General features: G+C 38.0%; 1 protein-coding gene across 2 annotated transcripts in view; it reads left to right on the forward strand.

The window, feature by feature from the left end:
• Positions 1 to 15,599, forward strand: part of RYR2 (ryanodine receptor 2) — a 432,618-nt gene that overhangs the window by 319,758 nt on the left and 97,261 nt on the right. For both annotated transcript variants that reach the window (XM_089897470.1, XM_089897471.1), the window contains exons 71-75: positions 2,042 to 2,086; positions 2,864 to 2,976; positions 6,290 to 6,386; positions 7,974 to 8,077; positions 9,614 to 9,665. In XM_089897470.1, coding sequence (XP_089753596.1) covers positions 2,042 to 2,086; positions 2,864 to 2,976; positions 6,290 to 6,386; positions 7,974 to 8,077; positions 9,614 to 9,665 — 411 coding nt within the window. The remainder of the gene's footprint in view (positions 1 to 2,041; positions 2,087 to 2,863; positions 2,977 to 6,289; positions 6,387 to 7,973; positions 8,078 to 9,613; positions 9,666 to 15,599) is intronic.

Genomic DNA, 15,599 nt, shown 5'->3' on the forward strand with positions numbered 1-15,599 from the left:
TTTGCATAAGGGATCTTCTGGCTTAGGTAAAATATCTGTAACACAGAGACAGTCTCTGTTTCTCACGAGGTCCACTCAGCAAAATAACACCAGACTGAGGGTGCTCAGTGTAAACCCAAGAGTGTGCTCTGTCACCGGGTCTCCATGACAATACCTACCTGACACGGAGGGGCGGTTATTTTACACTGAACATAAAATAATGAAATGCCCCATGTCACCTCAGGATGTTCTCATCTGAATGTTTTGCAGAACTTACTAGCATAGCAATAATAAATGTGTTTCTTCGATTCCTATTTTATATTATCTGATGACCTCCTATCACTGCCCTGGCCAATTAAATAACCGAAGGGTATATCTAATGTAGCATCCTCTTACTCAGATGCCCCCCAAATGCTAATAACTTCCCCAGTGCCATGCAATTTATCACTACACCTGATGAGATCAAGCTAGGATACTCTTATACCATATGGCTATCGATATGTGTTTACATTATGTAACACCATAATATTAATAATATAATATGATAATAAAATATTATTTAGGCAACTTAATGGTTCTCTAAATATTTTCATGAAATATTAAATAAATGATCATCCATCAGCAGATGACAAGATTTGAGGTAAGGAAATGTTAAGTGATATATAAAGTCATGGATTTGTGTTTCCAGAAGTATGTACATATTTAGGAAGATTACTCAGTGATAATTAAATGGCTCCTAGAGGACCATTTCTGACAGCATTACTCTACCATGAGTTTTTAATTCTTCCTGGTTTTCATGCACATATCTGGATTTGCTTGAATGACTTTTAGATACATTAAATGAAGCTTATTGAGCCCTGTTTTATTATAGTCATATGTTACGTACTCATAAATACATGTGATCATAATGAATGATGTTATTTGTAAAGTGGTGAGATTCATTTTACTGAGCAGCTGTTTATCCCGTGAACATTTCTTGCATGCACTACCGTATGGCAGTATTGTACTCTGCTGGGGACTGAATTCTGTCCCTCTACTCAAGTGGCTTGTGCTCTAGTGGAGTATATGGCCACATAGATAAATATGTAGTGATTTAGATGTACCAGGATACAAAATGTACTGAAGAGAGAATAAGAGGAACCCAAACTTACTCTAGCCATGATGAGGGTGATCCCTGTGTAAACCTTAAAGAAGTAGGAATTATCTAGGAAAAGGTAAGAGGGTCAGATTTTCATGGCCAACTATTCTTCTAAATGTTAAGAATATGAGTAAAAAGAACTCATCAGTTATCAAAGAATAGAAAAGAGTGGAAGATATCTGTGCGCAGAATTCATGCCTTTAATACCTCTATTCTAATGTTAATTTGTGAGTCATAGAATAGTTTGCAAAGAATATTTTCATTTGCCACACTAGGTGCAAAAACAGTGGGTGCAGAGGAAAGACTTCATTTGGCTCAAGGGTCAGCGACCTTTGCAATTGAACATTTTGTACTGTACATCTGGTCATTTTTCTTAGGACAGTAAGCTGTCTCCTTGGAATTTTCTAATACTCAAACTCCAGACAGGCTAACACAGCAGCAAACCCAGGTGTTCAGACAGTTACAAGCCACATCTTGATGTTCACCCTTGGATCACAGATCTTAACAACATCTATTTACTTGATTTATAGGAAAATTCACTAAGGTATTTCCTTGTTAATTATGTTTGTTGACTATCACCCATGTTGATCAGAATGCCATATTCTAGGTGAATAATACTACCCTTGCAATACTACCCTTGCAGTGTCTCAACAATGTTTTGTTTTGCTTAATATAACCAAGAAGAAAATTGAACTGGATAATTATCAAAAAGTGTTTATTGATCCTATAGAAGGAAGAAGATCACAGAAATAAGTGCTTTCAAATTATACAAATTGTTTTGTTAAAATTTCCAAACCACTGTAATCCAAACATTCTCAATGTTTTCTTCAGGCATTATTACATTCATATGTTGACCCTTTACTGCAAAGGATAATAAATTTAGTTTTGCTTTTTTAGCTAATGTAACGTTTTTATTTCTTCCAGAAATCCACATGTATGCGCCGGAGATATTACAGTCCGGGAAGTACAGTGTTCAATTGCCTAGAAATTACTAATTAATGTAGAATTCTGTGCTGGGATTTTTTTCTCTCTAATACTTACAATTAATCTCTTTTTCTTCTTGAAATTCCAAACACCATTAGCTAAACACATAGCTTGCTTGCATCATTTACTGCAACTTTTGAATTCTCATTTGTCCCTATCTAACAAAGTAATTATATATTTTAACATTTTTGCAAAATTAAATTCTTTTACTCACTCCTACTAATGTGTTCAAAAAGACTTGTCATCTCTCCATCCTGTTATATTAAGGAACAGTGGACTTTTCGTTAGAATTTTCTTTAAGGAACAGTGGACTTTTCATTAGAATTTTCTTTAACTGCCTCTGTTTATGTTTACTGTTGTAGCTCTTATGATAAAATTAGTGGAAATGGATAAATAAATAATAATAGGTTAATTGTTTTGCATAGGCAAAAACTATGTTTTGGCACCATAACTGAATTCTGAAAAGGATACAAAATTGTTTTATATAGAATAGTTTTATATTTCTTTGATTTTTAAAGATGACATAGCTTCTAAAGTATACAGTGTTGGGAAAATATTACATTTTTACTAAGGAAAATATGTAACATTTGAAACTATTTCAAATTTAGCATTGGGTAACTTTGAGGACATGGGTTTTCCCATAATAATTGTGAGGTACTTTTGGGATTGAAATTCTAAAAGTTTTTAGCTAAAAGATGCAGCGGTATTTTTGAGGGCCTTTGGGGGGTTAAATACATATGTCTTTGTGTCATTCTACCTCAGGTCGAGCATCCTCAGAGATCGAAAAAGGCTGTGTGGCACAAACTGCTCTCTAAGCAGAGGAAACGGGCAGTGGTTGCCTGCTTTCGGATGGCTCCTTTGTATAACCTGCCAAGGTCAGAATTTCTTTAACATTTATAATGGGTTAAAGTTATTCTTCCCTAACAAGTGATAGGAGGCATCTACCTTAACACGAGAACAATAGTCCAAAGAGAAGGATGGACAAGGTTTATTGGCTCTTCTGTGTAATTCTTGACTTTGTTTTCCTTTGTCGGGTATTCTCATTGGTCTGTAATGTCATTATTAAATGACTTTAATAATGTTTTTTAATGAAGTATAGTTGTGTTAGTTTCAGGTGTTTCAAGTGATTCAGTTATGCATTTATAAAAAATCTATTCTTTTTCAGATTCTTTTATAGGTTATTACAAAGTATTGAATATAGTTAGTTCCCTGTGCTATACAGTGTCTTTGTTGTTTATTTTATATATAGTAGTTTGTGTATGTTAATCCCACACTCCTAATTTATCCCTCCCCACCCTTTACCCTTTGGTAACCATAAGTCTGTTTTCTATTACTTTTAAGTACTCAGGAGGATCTGCTCACATATGTGAGGCAGGATAGAGTAATTAGGAACTCAGTCTTGGGGGTCAGACTGCCTTGATTTGAATCCTGACCTCTCAGCTTATGGATGCATGACCTTGGTCAAGGTTCTTACCTGACTTTGTACTGTAAAATTTGCCTCATAGACTTGTTCAGGTTATTTAATGGGTCGAAGTATACACAGTGCTTAGAACTGAACATAACACAAGCAGTGTTGATTGTTGTTTATTATTTTTGTGATGATTTAACCTTTGGGGAAAAGAACTGATACGGAACTAACTTATGGGATAACGTAAACACGTTTGACAGACCCATCAACCTTCTCCTAGAGATACAGGAGATATACTTGTTAAAAGAAAAGTAACCCGTGGCATTGAAGTCTAGCCCAGGGTACCATTTCAGCCTTCTTGTGATTCTCCTAAGAAACTGTGCTGTTTCCCACTCTGAGCTTTATACAAGTGGCATCTTCCCCATGTCTGTTAAACAAGTCTCAGCTCAGCTGCATCTCTTTTTTGGACCATCTCTGACCAAGCCACGCCCTTCTACTTCTTCCAAGTTGAAAATGCTTCCTCCTATTTGTTTCTAGGAAACTTTTAAATACCTCTAGTTGTGGGCACTTTCCTATAGTATTGGGGCTGTTTGTCTCTCTGATTCAGACTTTGAGATCCTTTAGAGCTATGTTCAATTTCATATCTTCAGCACCTAGAGCACTGACTTTCAGTAAGTGTTTGAATGAATGAATAACGGAAGTTGGGGAGTAAAAAAAAAAAAAAAAAAAAGACAAAAACATAACTCCTCCCTGCCCCCTGCCACTAACAAAGCAAAACAAACAAAACTTTTCCATTTCACTAAGGCCGGTAAATTCCTTGCCATCTCGTCACTCACTAAGTATAAAAGGTATTTGAGTTCCTTCTCAAACCACGTGCTGCTTCTAAATTCTCTGGCTCAATTATGGTGTCACAGTTTAGTCAAATAGAACATTGACCTTGAATTCATATTCTTATTTCTTTTCTGGTTCCTCCTATACAGACATTTTCCAAGTTTCATCAAGTTTTTCTTTTCTTTTTTTTTTACAACTCTATTGGATTATAATTGCTTTACAATGTTGTATTAGTTTCTGCTGTGCCACAAAGTGAATCAACTATGTGTATACATATATCCCCATATCCCCTCCCTCTTGTGTCTCCCTCCCACCCTCCCTATCCCATCCCCCTAGGTGGACACAAAGCACCGAGCTGATCTCCCTGTGCTACGCGGCTGCTTCCCACTAGCTATCTGTTTCACATTTGGTAGTGTGTATATGTCAGTGCCACTCTCTCACTTCTTCCCAGCTTACCCTTCCCCATCCCCATGTCCTCAAGTCCATTCTCTACATCTGCGTCTTTATTCCTGCCCTGACACTAGGTTGATCAGTACCGTTTTTTTAGATTCTATGTATATGTGTTAGCATACGGTGTTCAACTTTTCCTTTGAACCATTTCACATCACCATCCTTCCCTTCAAGGCCACCTCTTCAACTCCCTTTATTGACTCACATCATGTTGATGACAGCAGATTCCGAGCTAGTTTCTACGATGTCACGGAGTCTGCCGTTCCACTGTCTCGGATATAACGTATTCAAAATTGTACCCCTTATTCCAGTGGGAATATTCTCAGACCTGGTGCTTTTAGAAAATACACTCAAGGGCTTCCCTGGTGGCGCAGTGTTTGCGAGTCCGCCTGCCGATGCAGGGGACGCGGGTTCGTGCCCCGGTCCGGGAAAATCCCACATGCCGCGGAGTGCCTGGGCCCGTGAGCCATGGCCGCTGAGCCTGCACGCCCGGAGCCAAAAAAAGCTGAGGCTTCATAAAAACATATCTCCTTAGAAAATACACTCAAATTCGCTTGAGAAATAGCCAAGCCTCAACCTGTTGAATCAGAATATCTGAAGGCTTAGCATGTGTACTGTTTAAAAGCTCCACAGGGGATTCTGATGTACCAGTAAGGTTGAGCCGCTCTCGTGCAAGAATTTATGGCGAGTTCTGGCTGTTCCATCTGTGTTGATGGTTCTTCTCCCTGGATTTCAAGACCCTTCATAAACCTGTCTACCTTTATGTCTCATGATTCCTTAGCCTGCCTTTGATACTGTTAAGCTCTGCGTTCCATCCTACAATGGCACCGGCTCATTTTAACATGTCTGGTATTCTCTTATGATGTTCCCTTATTGAAATGATTTTCTTAGAGTGGAACCTTAGCCATAGATCTCATCAATTTCATGATGAGTTTACTTATGGTTTTAGTCTTCACTGGTCTTCTTTAATTCGTAGGCAACCACTTATCATCAGTATTCTAGGATTTAATCTTTGGATATATACTCCCATAAGGTTCCCTTAATACATTTAGTTTTGTAATCCTCAGGGTCTGTATCTAATGCTAATAGGAACATTGGATAATTCCATAACATCGTTTATCCAGAGCCACTTTATGTCATAAGAGCTACCATGTAATGAGCATCTATCCAGTGTGCTTTACATTCTTTATCTCAGTTTGAGTCTCACAAAACTGGCACGTAGATGGGGTTATCCTAGTTTTATAAATGAGAGAAGTGAAAGTCGACAAAGTTGGATAACTTGACCAATGTTACAAAACCTAGAAATAACTAAATCCATGTCAGTGTGTGATCTGAGAAACCTTTCTCTGTCCTCTGTGATATCTTGCTCTCCATTTGAGAGTGGGAATTGTATTTTTATTTTATTCTTTGAGTGCACAGATAATCCAGCGATAAAGTGCTACTGAATACCTTTTCACTTTAATTAAAAATAACTGTTTGAAATTGTGCTTACCTTTTAGGCATCGGGCTGTCAATCTCTTTCTTCAGGGATATGAAAAATCTTGGATTGAGACAGAAGAACATTACTTTGAAGATAAACTGATAGAAGATTTAGCGGTACATTTTTAATGGGGTTAGAAGATAAAAGAAAGTCTGGGCTTGGTGGAATAACATTGGTGTGAGCCATTTATCTTATAACATTGAAGAGAAAACATCATTGCAGTGTATGGACCTTAGGAAACTTTATTCTCGATTGTTATTGCATGCAGTGTTTAGGGAAAAATTCACTCTTCTTATTTCAAAGAGATCTCATCAGCATCCAGCAATTCAGAATTTAACTAAACTTTGACTCTATTATTCTTTTAAATTCTTCCTCAAAGCAACTTCAGACACCTCAGAACCAGGATATTACTATAAAAGCTGAACCATAAAGAATTATTCACCAAAACTAGGTTAAGCGTTGACAAAAGCCAATGAAAAGTAGCTGGTTGTTAAACATATACAGGGCAGAGAATGATAGATTGGGTACAGGATGAGCCGGAAGTCATGGTAAATATAGTATAAATGGCAAGTAGAATTTTTCAGTCCAACCATGGTGATAAGGAGACTTGTGTTACTGAGACTGCTTCACTCAGGGGAGCCATTGTCTTAATTTTTTATGAGCTGTGGACCTATTTAAAAGTCTGACCAAGAGCCATCTTAGGAAAATTTATAAGCATATAGTCCTGCAGAATTTTGCAGACTAGTTAGAGGCTTTATGATTCCCAAGTTAAAGACCTCTTGTCTAAAAGTTTTGTTTTGTTTTGTTTAACTCACAAATTATCAAGGAACATAAAGGATAAACTAATCCAGTTCATAAAACCTTAACCCTGATTACCCCCTTGTATTTTAAATGAATTTCATTTCTCTTCAAAATCAAAACCTGTAGAATATTAGAATATTCAACCTTATAGAAATTTACACAGTACCTGCAACATTAAGCCTTAAATCCAAGAAAGAACATCATTTAGGTAGAGAGAATCTCAGTCTGAATGGGTCATTCTTATAGAGATATAAAATTCATTAAATCATTCAACAAATGGGATTAATTAATTCTACAGTCAGTAAAAATGCTTCATAATTTTCCTCATGGTACATGTTCTATCCAATAGAATAAAATTACATTTTTAAGTTTTAAAAGTAACTGAAAATGAGAAAAAATAATGTGTAAGTGATTCAGACATTAATTCATTCAGCATTCTTTGCTCTATGTAGGCAACAAAAATGTCCCATTTGATAATCAGTTTGCCTTGCTACATGAACTATATTTTTATACTTGGAGTGACGTAGCATTTTATTGCAGTTCTTTGTAAATTGAGCCCTCCCTAAAGCTGAAATCCATGTAGCAGATACCCTTTTCAGTTAGTTATGAATCTGCTTATAAGAATAGAATTCAGAATTTTTAAATGATGTAAGTCATCCTTGCCCATAGTGTTTTTTGGTCCCGTTATTAAATAGCGTTTTTTTTTCTAAAGCTGCATACTTTTGTGTCGGTAATATAACACACACACACACGTGCATACACATGCAGGTACAATGCATATAACACAGACACACTCACGCACCACAATAGGAAGAGAAAGGCTTTCTTTTTATTTGTTGTTCCTGGGTCTGGGTGAACATTTCACCTAAATGTGAAATTTTATAAATTTGACTTTTGTATAGAAACCTGGAGCAGAACCTCCGGAAGAAGATGAAGGAACTAAGCGGGTTGATCCTCTCCATCAGCTGATACTTCTGTTCAGTCGAACGGCTTTAACGGAGAAATGGTATGGTTGGGAGGATTCACACGAGACGTAGGAAGAACAGATAGAAACCCGTGTCTGAGTGTTCTGTCCGTCACATGTTCCTGTTTCAGTTTCACCTTGTTCTTGGGAGGAGAGAAAAGTGTTCAAAGATAGGACCAGTCTGGCATACACTACGAACCAACGCTCACACAACTTCAGGCTTTAATAGTTACCTACCAAATATTTACCTAGCTCTCATTTTTCTTAACAACATTGTAATTAGCTGGTTGACTTGATTCTGAATCTTCCTGTTGATCACAAACAAGCTTTAGAAAATAAAAGAGCCCAAAGCAAATTTCAGTACCAGAAATGTTTGGAGACCACTGGTGACCCCAAATTTCCTGGGTAGATTCTATCTCCATTCAGCAGTAAGTCTTAGGAAACTTGAGGAGGTGGGTGCGCCATCCTTTCAGTGGAAGGTTTCTTTGAGATCTCTTTTATGGGCATTCTCCATTTTTCTTGGTTCCTACAGTCCTGGTCATATGAATTCACTGAAACCACCAAGGGCAAACCTCTATGGAGTTAAATAAGAAATGCACTCATAAGCCCAGTAATCAAAATGTGCTCAGTATCTGCTCATTACAGGGGCACCGCACAGGCTGATTCTGTAGATGAGCCATGGCGGAGGTTTTACAACCTTTACCTGCTTCCCTGCCATGGGGGGAGAAAGCCTACTTTGCCCCAGGCCTCCCTCATCCTCTGCAGAGAATTTAATTATCAATCCATATCCACATGAGCCTTAAAGAGTTCATCTGACCTCTATGCATGTCGTAATAATGTACATTTCTCCCTCTTAGCTAATGTGATCCATCCTTCTCTCACGATTTCTCTCTCTTTCTCTTATTATTTCCTAACTAACAAAATCATCTCATCCCTAAGCATAGAGCAGCTCCCTGTCTGGCATTGTCAGGTAATGAGGTATTTCTCATAAGTGGATTTTTCTGATGGCTATAAGTTTAAAACTGCTAAAATAACTTTGCAAAACGTCAGGTATTTTTTGATGGAAGCCTTTCTTCAATGAATTAGTGGTTTCCATCATTTTTCAAAAGAGGATAGTGAACAGATTTTAACCTATCTTAATTTTTAAGAATCATTATGACCATCATATTTTTAAAGTGCGTAGTAGCATAATAATTGGGGGAGTCTTTCCAACAAATGTCAGATATCACTTCTGCTGTCAAAAGCCCTGACATCATGTAAATTTGCTTGGTTCAACCTTTGTAGTTTTAAGAGAGTACTAATGTTATTACATTTGTGTGTAAATCAATAGATCATTTATTTTGTGAGACTTGAAGGTCTCTTCCGTAAGGTAGGATGGGGCCACTGTTTAGGAAGTCTAAGATCTTTGCTCTCTGAGTCTACAATATTTCTGAATAATCGCTTTGCCTGAGTTTTGTGTTTGTTTCTTTTTAAAAAGACATACTTGTTGAAAGATAAAAGTTATTTTATACAGTGATGGTGATTTTGCATGTAACTAACCTTCTACTTAAAAACTGATTTTTTTCTTGTTTTTCATAGCAAACTGGAGGAAGATTTTTTATATATGGCTTATGCAGATATTATGGCAAAGGTAAATAAATGTTTTGATTTTAATGGCAAAATATAAGAATCTGTGTGTTTCTAGATTAAAATATCGTTAAATTTTAGAAACCTACAGGGCATTAATCTCAACTTTCCACTTGTTGCCTGAATATCTCTTCTAACGTTTTTGACGGGTAATCATTGTTTCTTCCTTTAACATTTTATTTATGGAGAGCTCACTAATTTTCCAAACATTCATTCATTCAACAAATATTCATTGGACATCAAGGTATTAGAGATAATGTGGTGAACCAGAAAGTAACACACACAGCCTGCCTTCCTGGAGTTTATCATCTGATGGAGGAGACAAAATTTGAACAAATGATTACAAAAAAACTCTGACAAGTTTAATGGTAGAGAAACAATTAAGAGTAGTGGGAGGGCTTCCCTGGTGGCGCAGTGGTTGAGAGTCCGCCTGCCGATGCAGGGGACAGGGATTCGTGCCCCTGTCCGGGTAGATCCCACGTGCCACGGAGCGGCTGGGCCCGTGAGCCATGGCCGCTAAGCCTGCGCGTCCGGAGCCTGTGCTCCGCAACTGGAGAGACCACAACAGTGAGAGGCCCACGTACCGCAAAAAATAAAAAATAAAAAAATAATAGTAGTGGGAGTAGTTTATGTAGCATTAGTCTGAGCTTCAAGGAAGTCCCTAACTGTTGAATGATGAATTGACCATGAAGAAATAGTAATAGCTAGTATTTACTGGGTGCTTATTTTGTTTAATCTCATAACCTGAGAATGAATGAGGGGAAGAGGAGTCGGGTTTCGCTGAGGCTTCTGACTTGGGCAGCTGAGTAGATGGCAGAACCATATTCTAAGGTGGGGATCACCAGAGTCATTGCAGGCCTAGAGTGAAGAGGAAAGATGGCAAATTAAATTTTGGACACGTTAGTTAAAAATACCTGTGAGACAGCTAAATGGAGATGTCTAACATGCAATAAGATAGTCATGCCTGACATTCCACATCTCACAGAAGGCTTAAAATTACAGATTTGGGGGGATTTCCCTGGTGGCACAGTGGCTAAGAATCCGCCTGCCAGTGCAGGGGACATGGGTTTGATCCCTGGTCCAGGAAGATCCCACATGCCACGGAGCATCTAAGCCCATGTGCCACAACTACTGAACCTGCGCTCTAGCCCTGTGAGCCACAACTGCTGAGCCCACGTGCCACAGCTACTGAAGCCCGCCTGCCTAAAGCCCGAGCTCCACAGAAAGAGAAGCCACCACAATGAGAAGCCCGCGCACTGCAATGAAGAGTAGCCCCTGCTCGCCGCAACTAGAGAAGGCCTGCGCGCAGCAGCAAAGACCCAACGCGGCCAAAAATAAAATAAATAAATTTATTTTTAAAATTTAAAAAATAAAATATAATTACAGTTTTGGGAATTGTCAGCATTAGAAGGTAATTGAAGCCATAGTAGTAGATGATCTTTCCCAGGCAGAGAAGGAAGCATGAGAAGAACAGGTGGCTAGGACCAAGCCTCTAAAGACATGGATGCTTAAGAGATGGTTAGAAAACAAGGAGCTTCCCTGCCCCCTCCCCCCAAAAAATAGGAGAGAAGCTTAAATGTGAGATATATAGTAACTGTTGGAGTGTGTGGTCAACAAAATCTTACTCTGCTGAGGGATTGAACCTTATTCAAGGTAAGGATTGAAAATTCTCCAGGATTTATTACATGGACATCACGTGACCATGGTGAGAACAGTTGCAGAGGGTTGTGAGATGGCGCACTGGTCGTCCAAGTGTGTATTGTGGGGAAGTAAGTAGAGTTTCATGTGTGAGTAGATGTGGCATAGACATCTCTTTACTGAGAAGGCTGAGAAGGAGGAGAAAGGTAGAGGGTGATAAATATCTATATAGAATTGTGAGGTTGAAGGGGGATTATTTTTGCCTGTTTGCCTTTTTTTTTACTTTTTTAAAATAGATTTGAACATGCTTCTGTTCTGGTGGGAAGGACCCAAAAGAGTAGACAAGGGAATAATTTGTGGAGTGAGGCTTTGAGTAGGTGGGAGCAGGGCAGTAGGACAGCTTACAGAGCATAAGAGAAAAGTCGTGGCTTTCCAGCTTTCTTTTAAACCGTAACCCACGGTCAGAAATGCATTTACCAAGTCTATTTATAGAAACATAAAAACGGATACCTTGAAAGAAAATCATCATGAAATTATACTTGTACTATGAGCAGTGCAGTCTGATATTTTCTATTCTATTTAAATAAAAAAGTTGTTTGAGATCATGATTCACTAAGTAGATTTCACGTCCAGTTAATGGGTTGAAATCCACAGTTTAAAAAACATGAAAACAACCTAAATATCTATCGACAGACAAATGGTTAAAGAATATGAATTTTATATATATGCAATGGAAAACTACTCGGCCATGAAAAAGAATGAAATAAGGCCATTTGTAGCAACATGGATGGACCTAGAAATTATCGTACTAAGTGAAGTAAGTCAGAAAGAGAGAAATACCATATGGTATTGCTTATACGTGGAATCTAAAATATGACACAAAGAACTTATCTACAAAACAAACGTAGACAACAGACTTGTGGTTGCCAAGGGGGTGGGAGGGGATGGATTTGGAGGTCGGGATTAGAAGATGCAAACTATTATATGTATGTATACCTGAATCACTTTGCCGTACACCAGAAACTAACACAACATTGTAAATCAGCTATACTTCAATAAAATAGATATTAAAAAAACACTAGGTTAAAAGATTTCCTTCTGTGGAAATTAGGACTGAGTATTGACTGGAAACTAAAATAGAATTCCCAGGCAGTGTGGAAAGCCTGATCGATGTCGTTTTTTATGAATTTGGACAGTACCAGTCTTCTGGTTGTGTGGCTTTTCTCTAGCAGTTCCCAGAACCAAATGCAGATTCAGATAAGGCAGGAAGTTAGATTTGTCAAGGATAATGATTTTTGCCAGACTGTTGTCGAAGGACAGGGGATCACAGGGGTTTTGTATATTGCTATGAGAGTGGCTGAGGCATTGGATCTTGGATTCTAACTAGGATAAATAAGGAAATGAGGAAAGAAGGAGCTGATAAGTAAGGAGATTGTAAAGGAGTCCATGGACTGTTGTCCTCGCAGTTGAACAAGCAGTGAGCAAGTGGGCTAAAAAGGGAGAAGCTCCTGTTTTGAGAGTAGGAGATTCCTGATGGTTCAGGTTCTTCCTTGTGACTGGAGCAGAAGCAGCCTCTGCATTTGTCCTGGTTGAATCCTGAAGTTTAATCTCTTTTGATAAGTGATCAAATATTTGATGATGCTTTTTCTCAAGATTCTCCCTTCATAATTAAATAATCTTGTTCCTTTTATTGTTTAATGTATCCCAGGAATGCTAAGCTTCCATTACTCAGTTCATTCTTCTCTCAATCATCTAGAAGAATGTGTGCCCCCCAGAAGAATATGTGCCCCCCAGAAATTACTTGAACACAGTGTGCTGGCTGTGAGTTCACCTGTGTAGTGCACACTGGGACTTTATCCTCGCTTATTCTGCCTTGGAATTCTATATATTTACAATAAATTGTGAGAATTCACTGGTTTTTTGGCAGCCAGATTACATTTTTTGTCAAGAGCTTGCATATTCACCTAAATTCCATGTCATTTATGAATTTCTTCTGAGGTTTACCTCACATACCTGTATTTTGGCAGTTGATATACTCTTAAGTATAAGTCATCGTTTCTCTAATTAGACTTATACCATTATCCAAGGCCAAAAAATTTTTTTTAATAAATTATTTATTAATTTTGGCTTTGTTGGGTCTTCGTTGCCGCGCACAGGCTTCCTTTCTAGTTGTGAGCGGGGGCTACTCTTTGTTGCGGTGCATGGGCTTCTCACTGCGGTGGCTTCTCTTGTGGAGCTCGTGTTCTAGGCATGTGGGCTTCGGTAGTTGTGGCACACGGGCTTGGTTGTGGCTCGTGGGCTCTAGAGCGCAGGCTCAGTAGTTGTGGCGCACGGGCTTAGCTGCTCCACGGAATGTGAGATCTTCCCGGACCAGGGATCAAACCCATGTCCCCCGAACTAGCAGGCAGACTCTTAACCACTGCGCCACCAGGGAAGTCCCAAGGCCAAAATACTTTTAAAGTTCATTTCTCTCATCCAGTGTTAAATATTTCTTTCCATTTATGTTAACCACAAACCTGTAAGTGTGCTTTCCCTGTGTTTATCTAAGTTGCTAGTTTTGATGATTGATACCAAACGTTTTAGTAAGTAGTTTTTGGAGGCTGCCTTTCTTCACTTTGACAGTCTGCATCCCAGGAGTCTGAAACTTTCTCTTGGTCTTCATGGTTTCTCAGAGTTTACCAGTGGTCATTTTACATTCACATATGATTATTTTTGCCTTGAATCTTGACACTTGAACTCTGTTCAAGAGACTTATGTCTTCCTTTTCCATTTGCAGGACTTTATGAAGGCAACATTTACATATTAGTTGGTTTTTGTTTTCATTTTCCATAGGAGCCCAGAATTGGGTTAATCAGAGCTCTGGATTCATGATACACTCTCATCATTTGTCCATTACATTATTGGCTACTTTTATTCAAAGTAGTTACTTAGTAGTTTCTAATAATGTAGTAACTGCTCATAAACTCACCACTCACAAGAAAAGCTAAGACCTTGATAATAACCCTACCTGTAATCATACGGTCCTCTCCATTAACCCATACGCTGCCTCCCCACACAAGGAAATCATCCTCCTGTAGCCCATGTTCAGGATAACCTTGCTTTCCTTTTATATAGTATACATTAGTTATATGAATTTATTAATACATATATTACATATATACATGTGTGTTACATATGTAATTACATATTTTTGAGATTTTAGTTGTTTTAACGTTTAAAAGGGCAGTATGCTATATGTAATCTTTTGGTACTTACTTGTTTTACTTACTATTGTTTTCTAAGATTCAATTCTACTCTTGTGTGTGCTGGAGATCATTTGATTTGACTATCACATTCCATTGTGCAACTACCCCATAGCTTATCCATTTACTTTTTTGTTGGTAGCCTTTTGTGTTGAATCTATGTTTTTGCTGACGTGAAAAAAGGGTTTGAAATGCCTATTCTTATTCATGTCCAAAAGTCAAGGGTCATAGGGTATATGAATATTCAACTTAAGGAGAAGATGCCAAACTGTTTTCCAAAGTCATTGCATTAAATCACATTCCTCCCTGCAATGTTTAAGAGAGATTCTGATGATCTACATCTTCTCCAATATTTGATATATTATGTTTTATTAATTTTTGTCAACCAGGTGGGTGTAATACAGCATTTCACTGGGGTCTTAATGTTCATTTCTCTTGGCCAGGTAACTTCCATATCTAAAAATCACTTCCCTTTGGTGGTTAAGTCTGAAGCAAACGGCTGATGAGCAGTTCTGCCTTTTCTCTCTATTATTACTATTACAGTTTCTGCTGTAAATCATGTACTTTCTGTTCCATGTTCTCCTTGCTTTGTGTTTGGCCGTATGTTAAAAAATCATTTTACATCTTTGTATTTTTTGAGCCCCACTTTATTTTAACCCTTAGGTTAATTGTTTTCCTGCTTATCTTTCCAACCCCTTCCTTACATCATATATATCTCCTCTTTTGAACATCTTAGAGAATTTGCAGTGCATCCACATTGGTTTGCCGTTGCCCCTTCCTTTTGTCCTCATCGTGGTCACTCATGCTTGATCTCTGTACTCATCTTCCCTTCTGGGCTGTCTGAAGCTGTTCTGTTCTAAGGGAATGGTTTTACCAATTTAAATAAGATAACCATGTGGAAGTATCTAGAATGATACTGTCATAAATTAAACGCTCAATAATGTTTTCACTCTTTTGAGTTTCTGGCTAAGGAAGGAAAATGTTTCCTCTTCTTTCTCTTATAACTTACTGAAAGGTACACATTAAGTTATATATACCTAGTGTTTCGTTCTTTGCTG

The sequence above is a fragment of the Delphinapterus leucas genome, chromosome 16 (genome assembly GCF_059928025.1).
Source record: "Delphinapterus leucas isolate spDelLeu-1000000601 "Yukka" chromosome 16, BTC_Dleu_Yukka2, whole genome shotgun sequence".
NCBI classification, from domain to species: domain Eukaryota; kingdom Metazoa; phylum Chordata; class Mammalia; order Artiodactyla; family Monodontidae; genus Delphinapterus; species Delphinapterus leucas.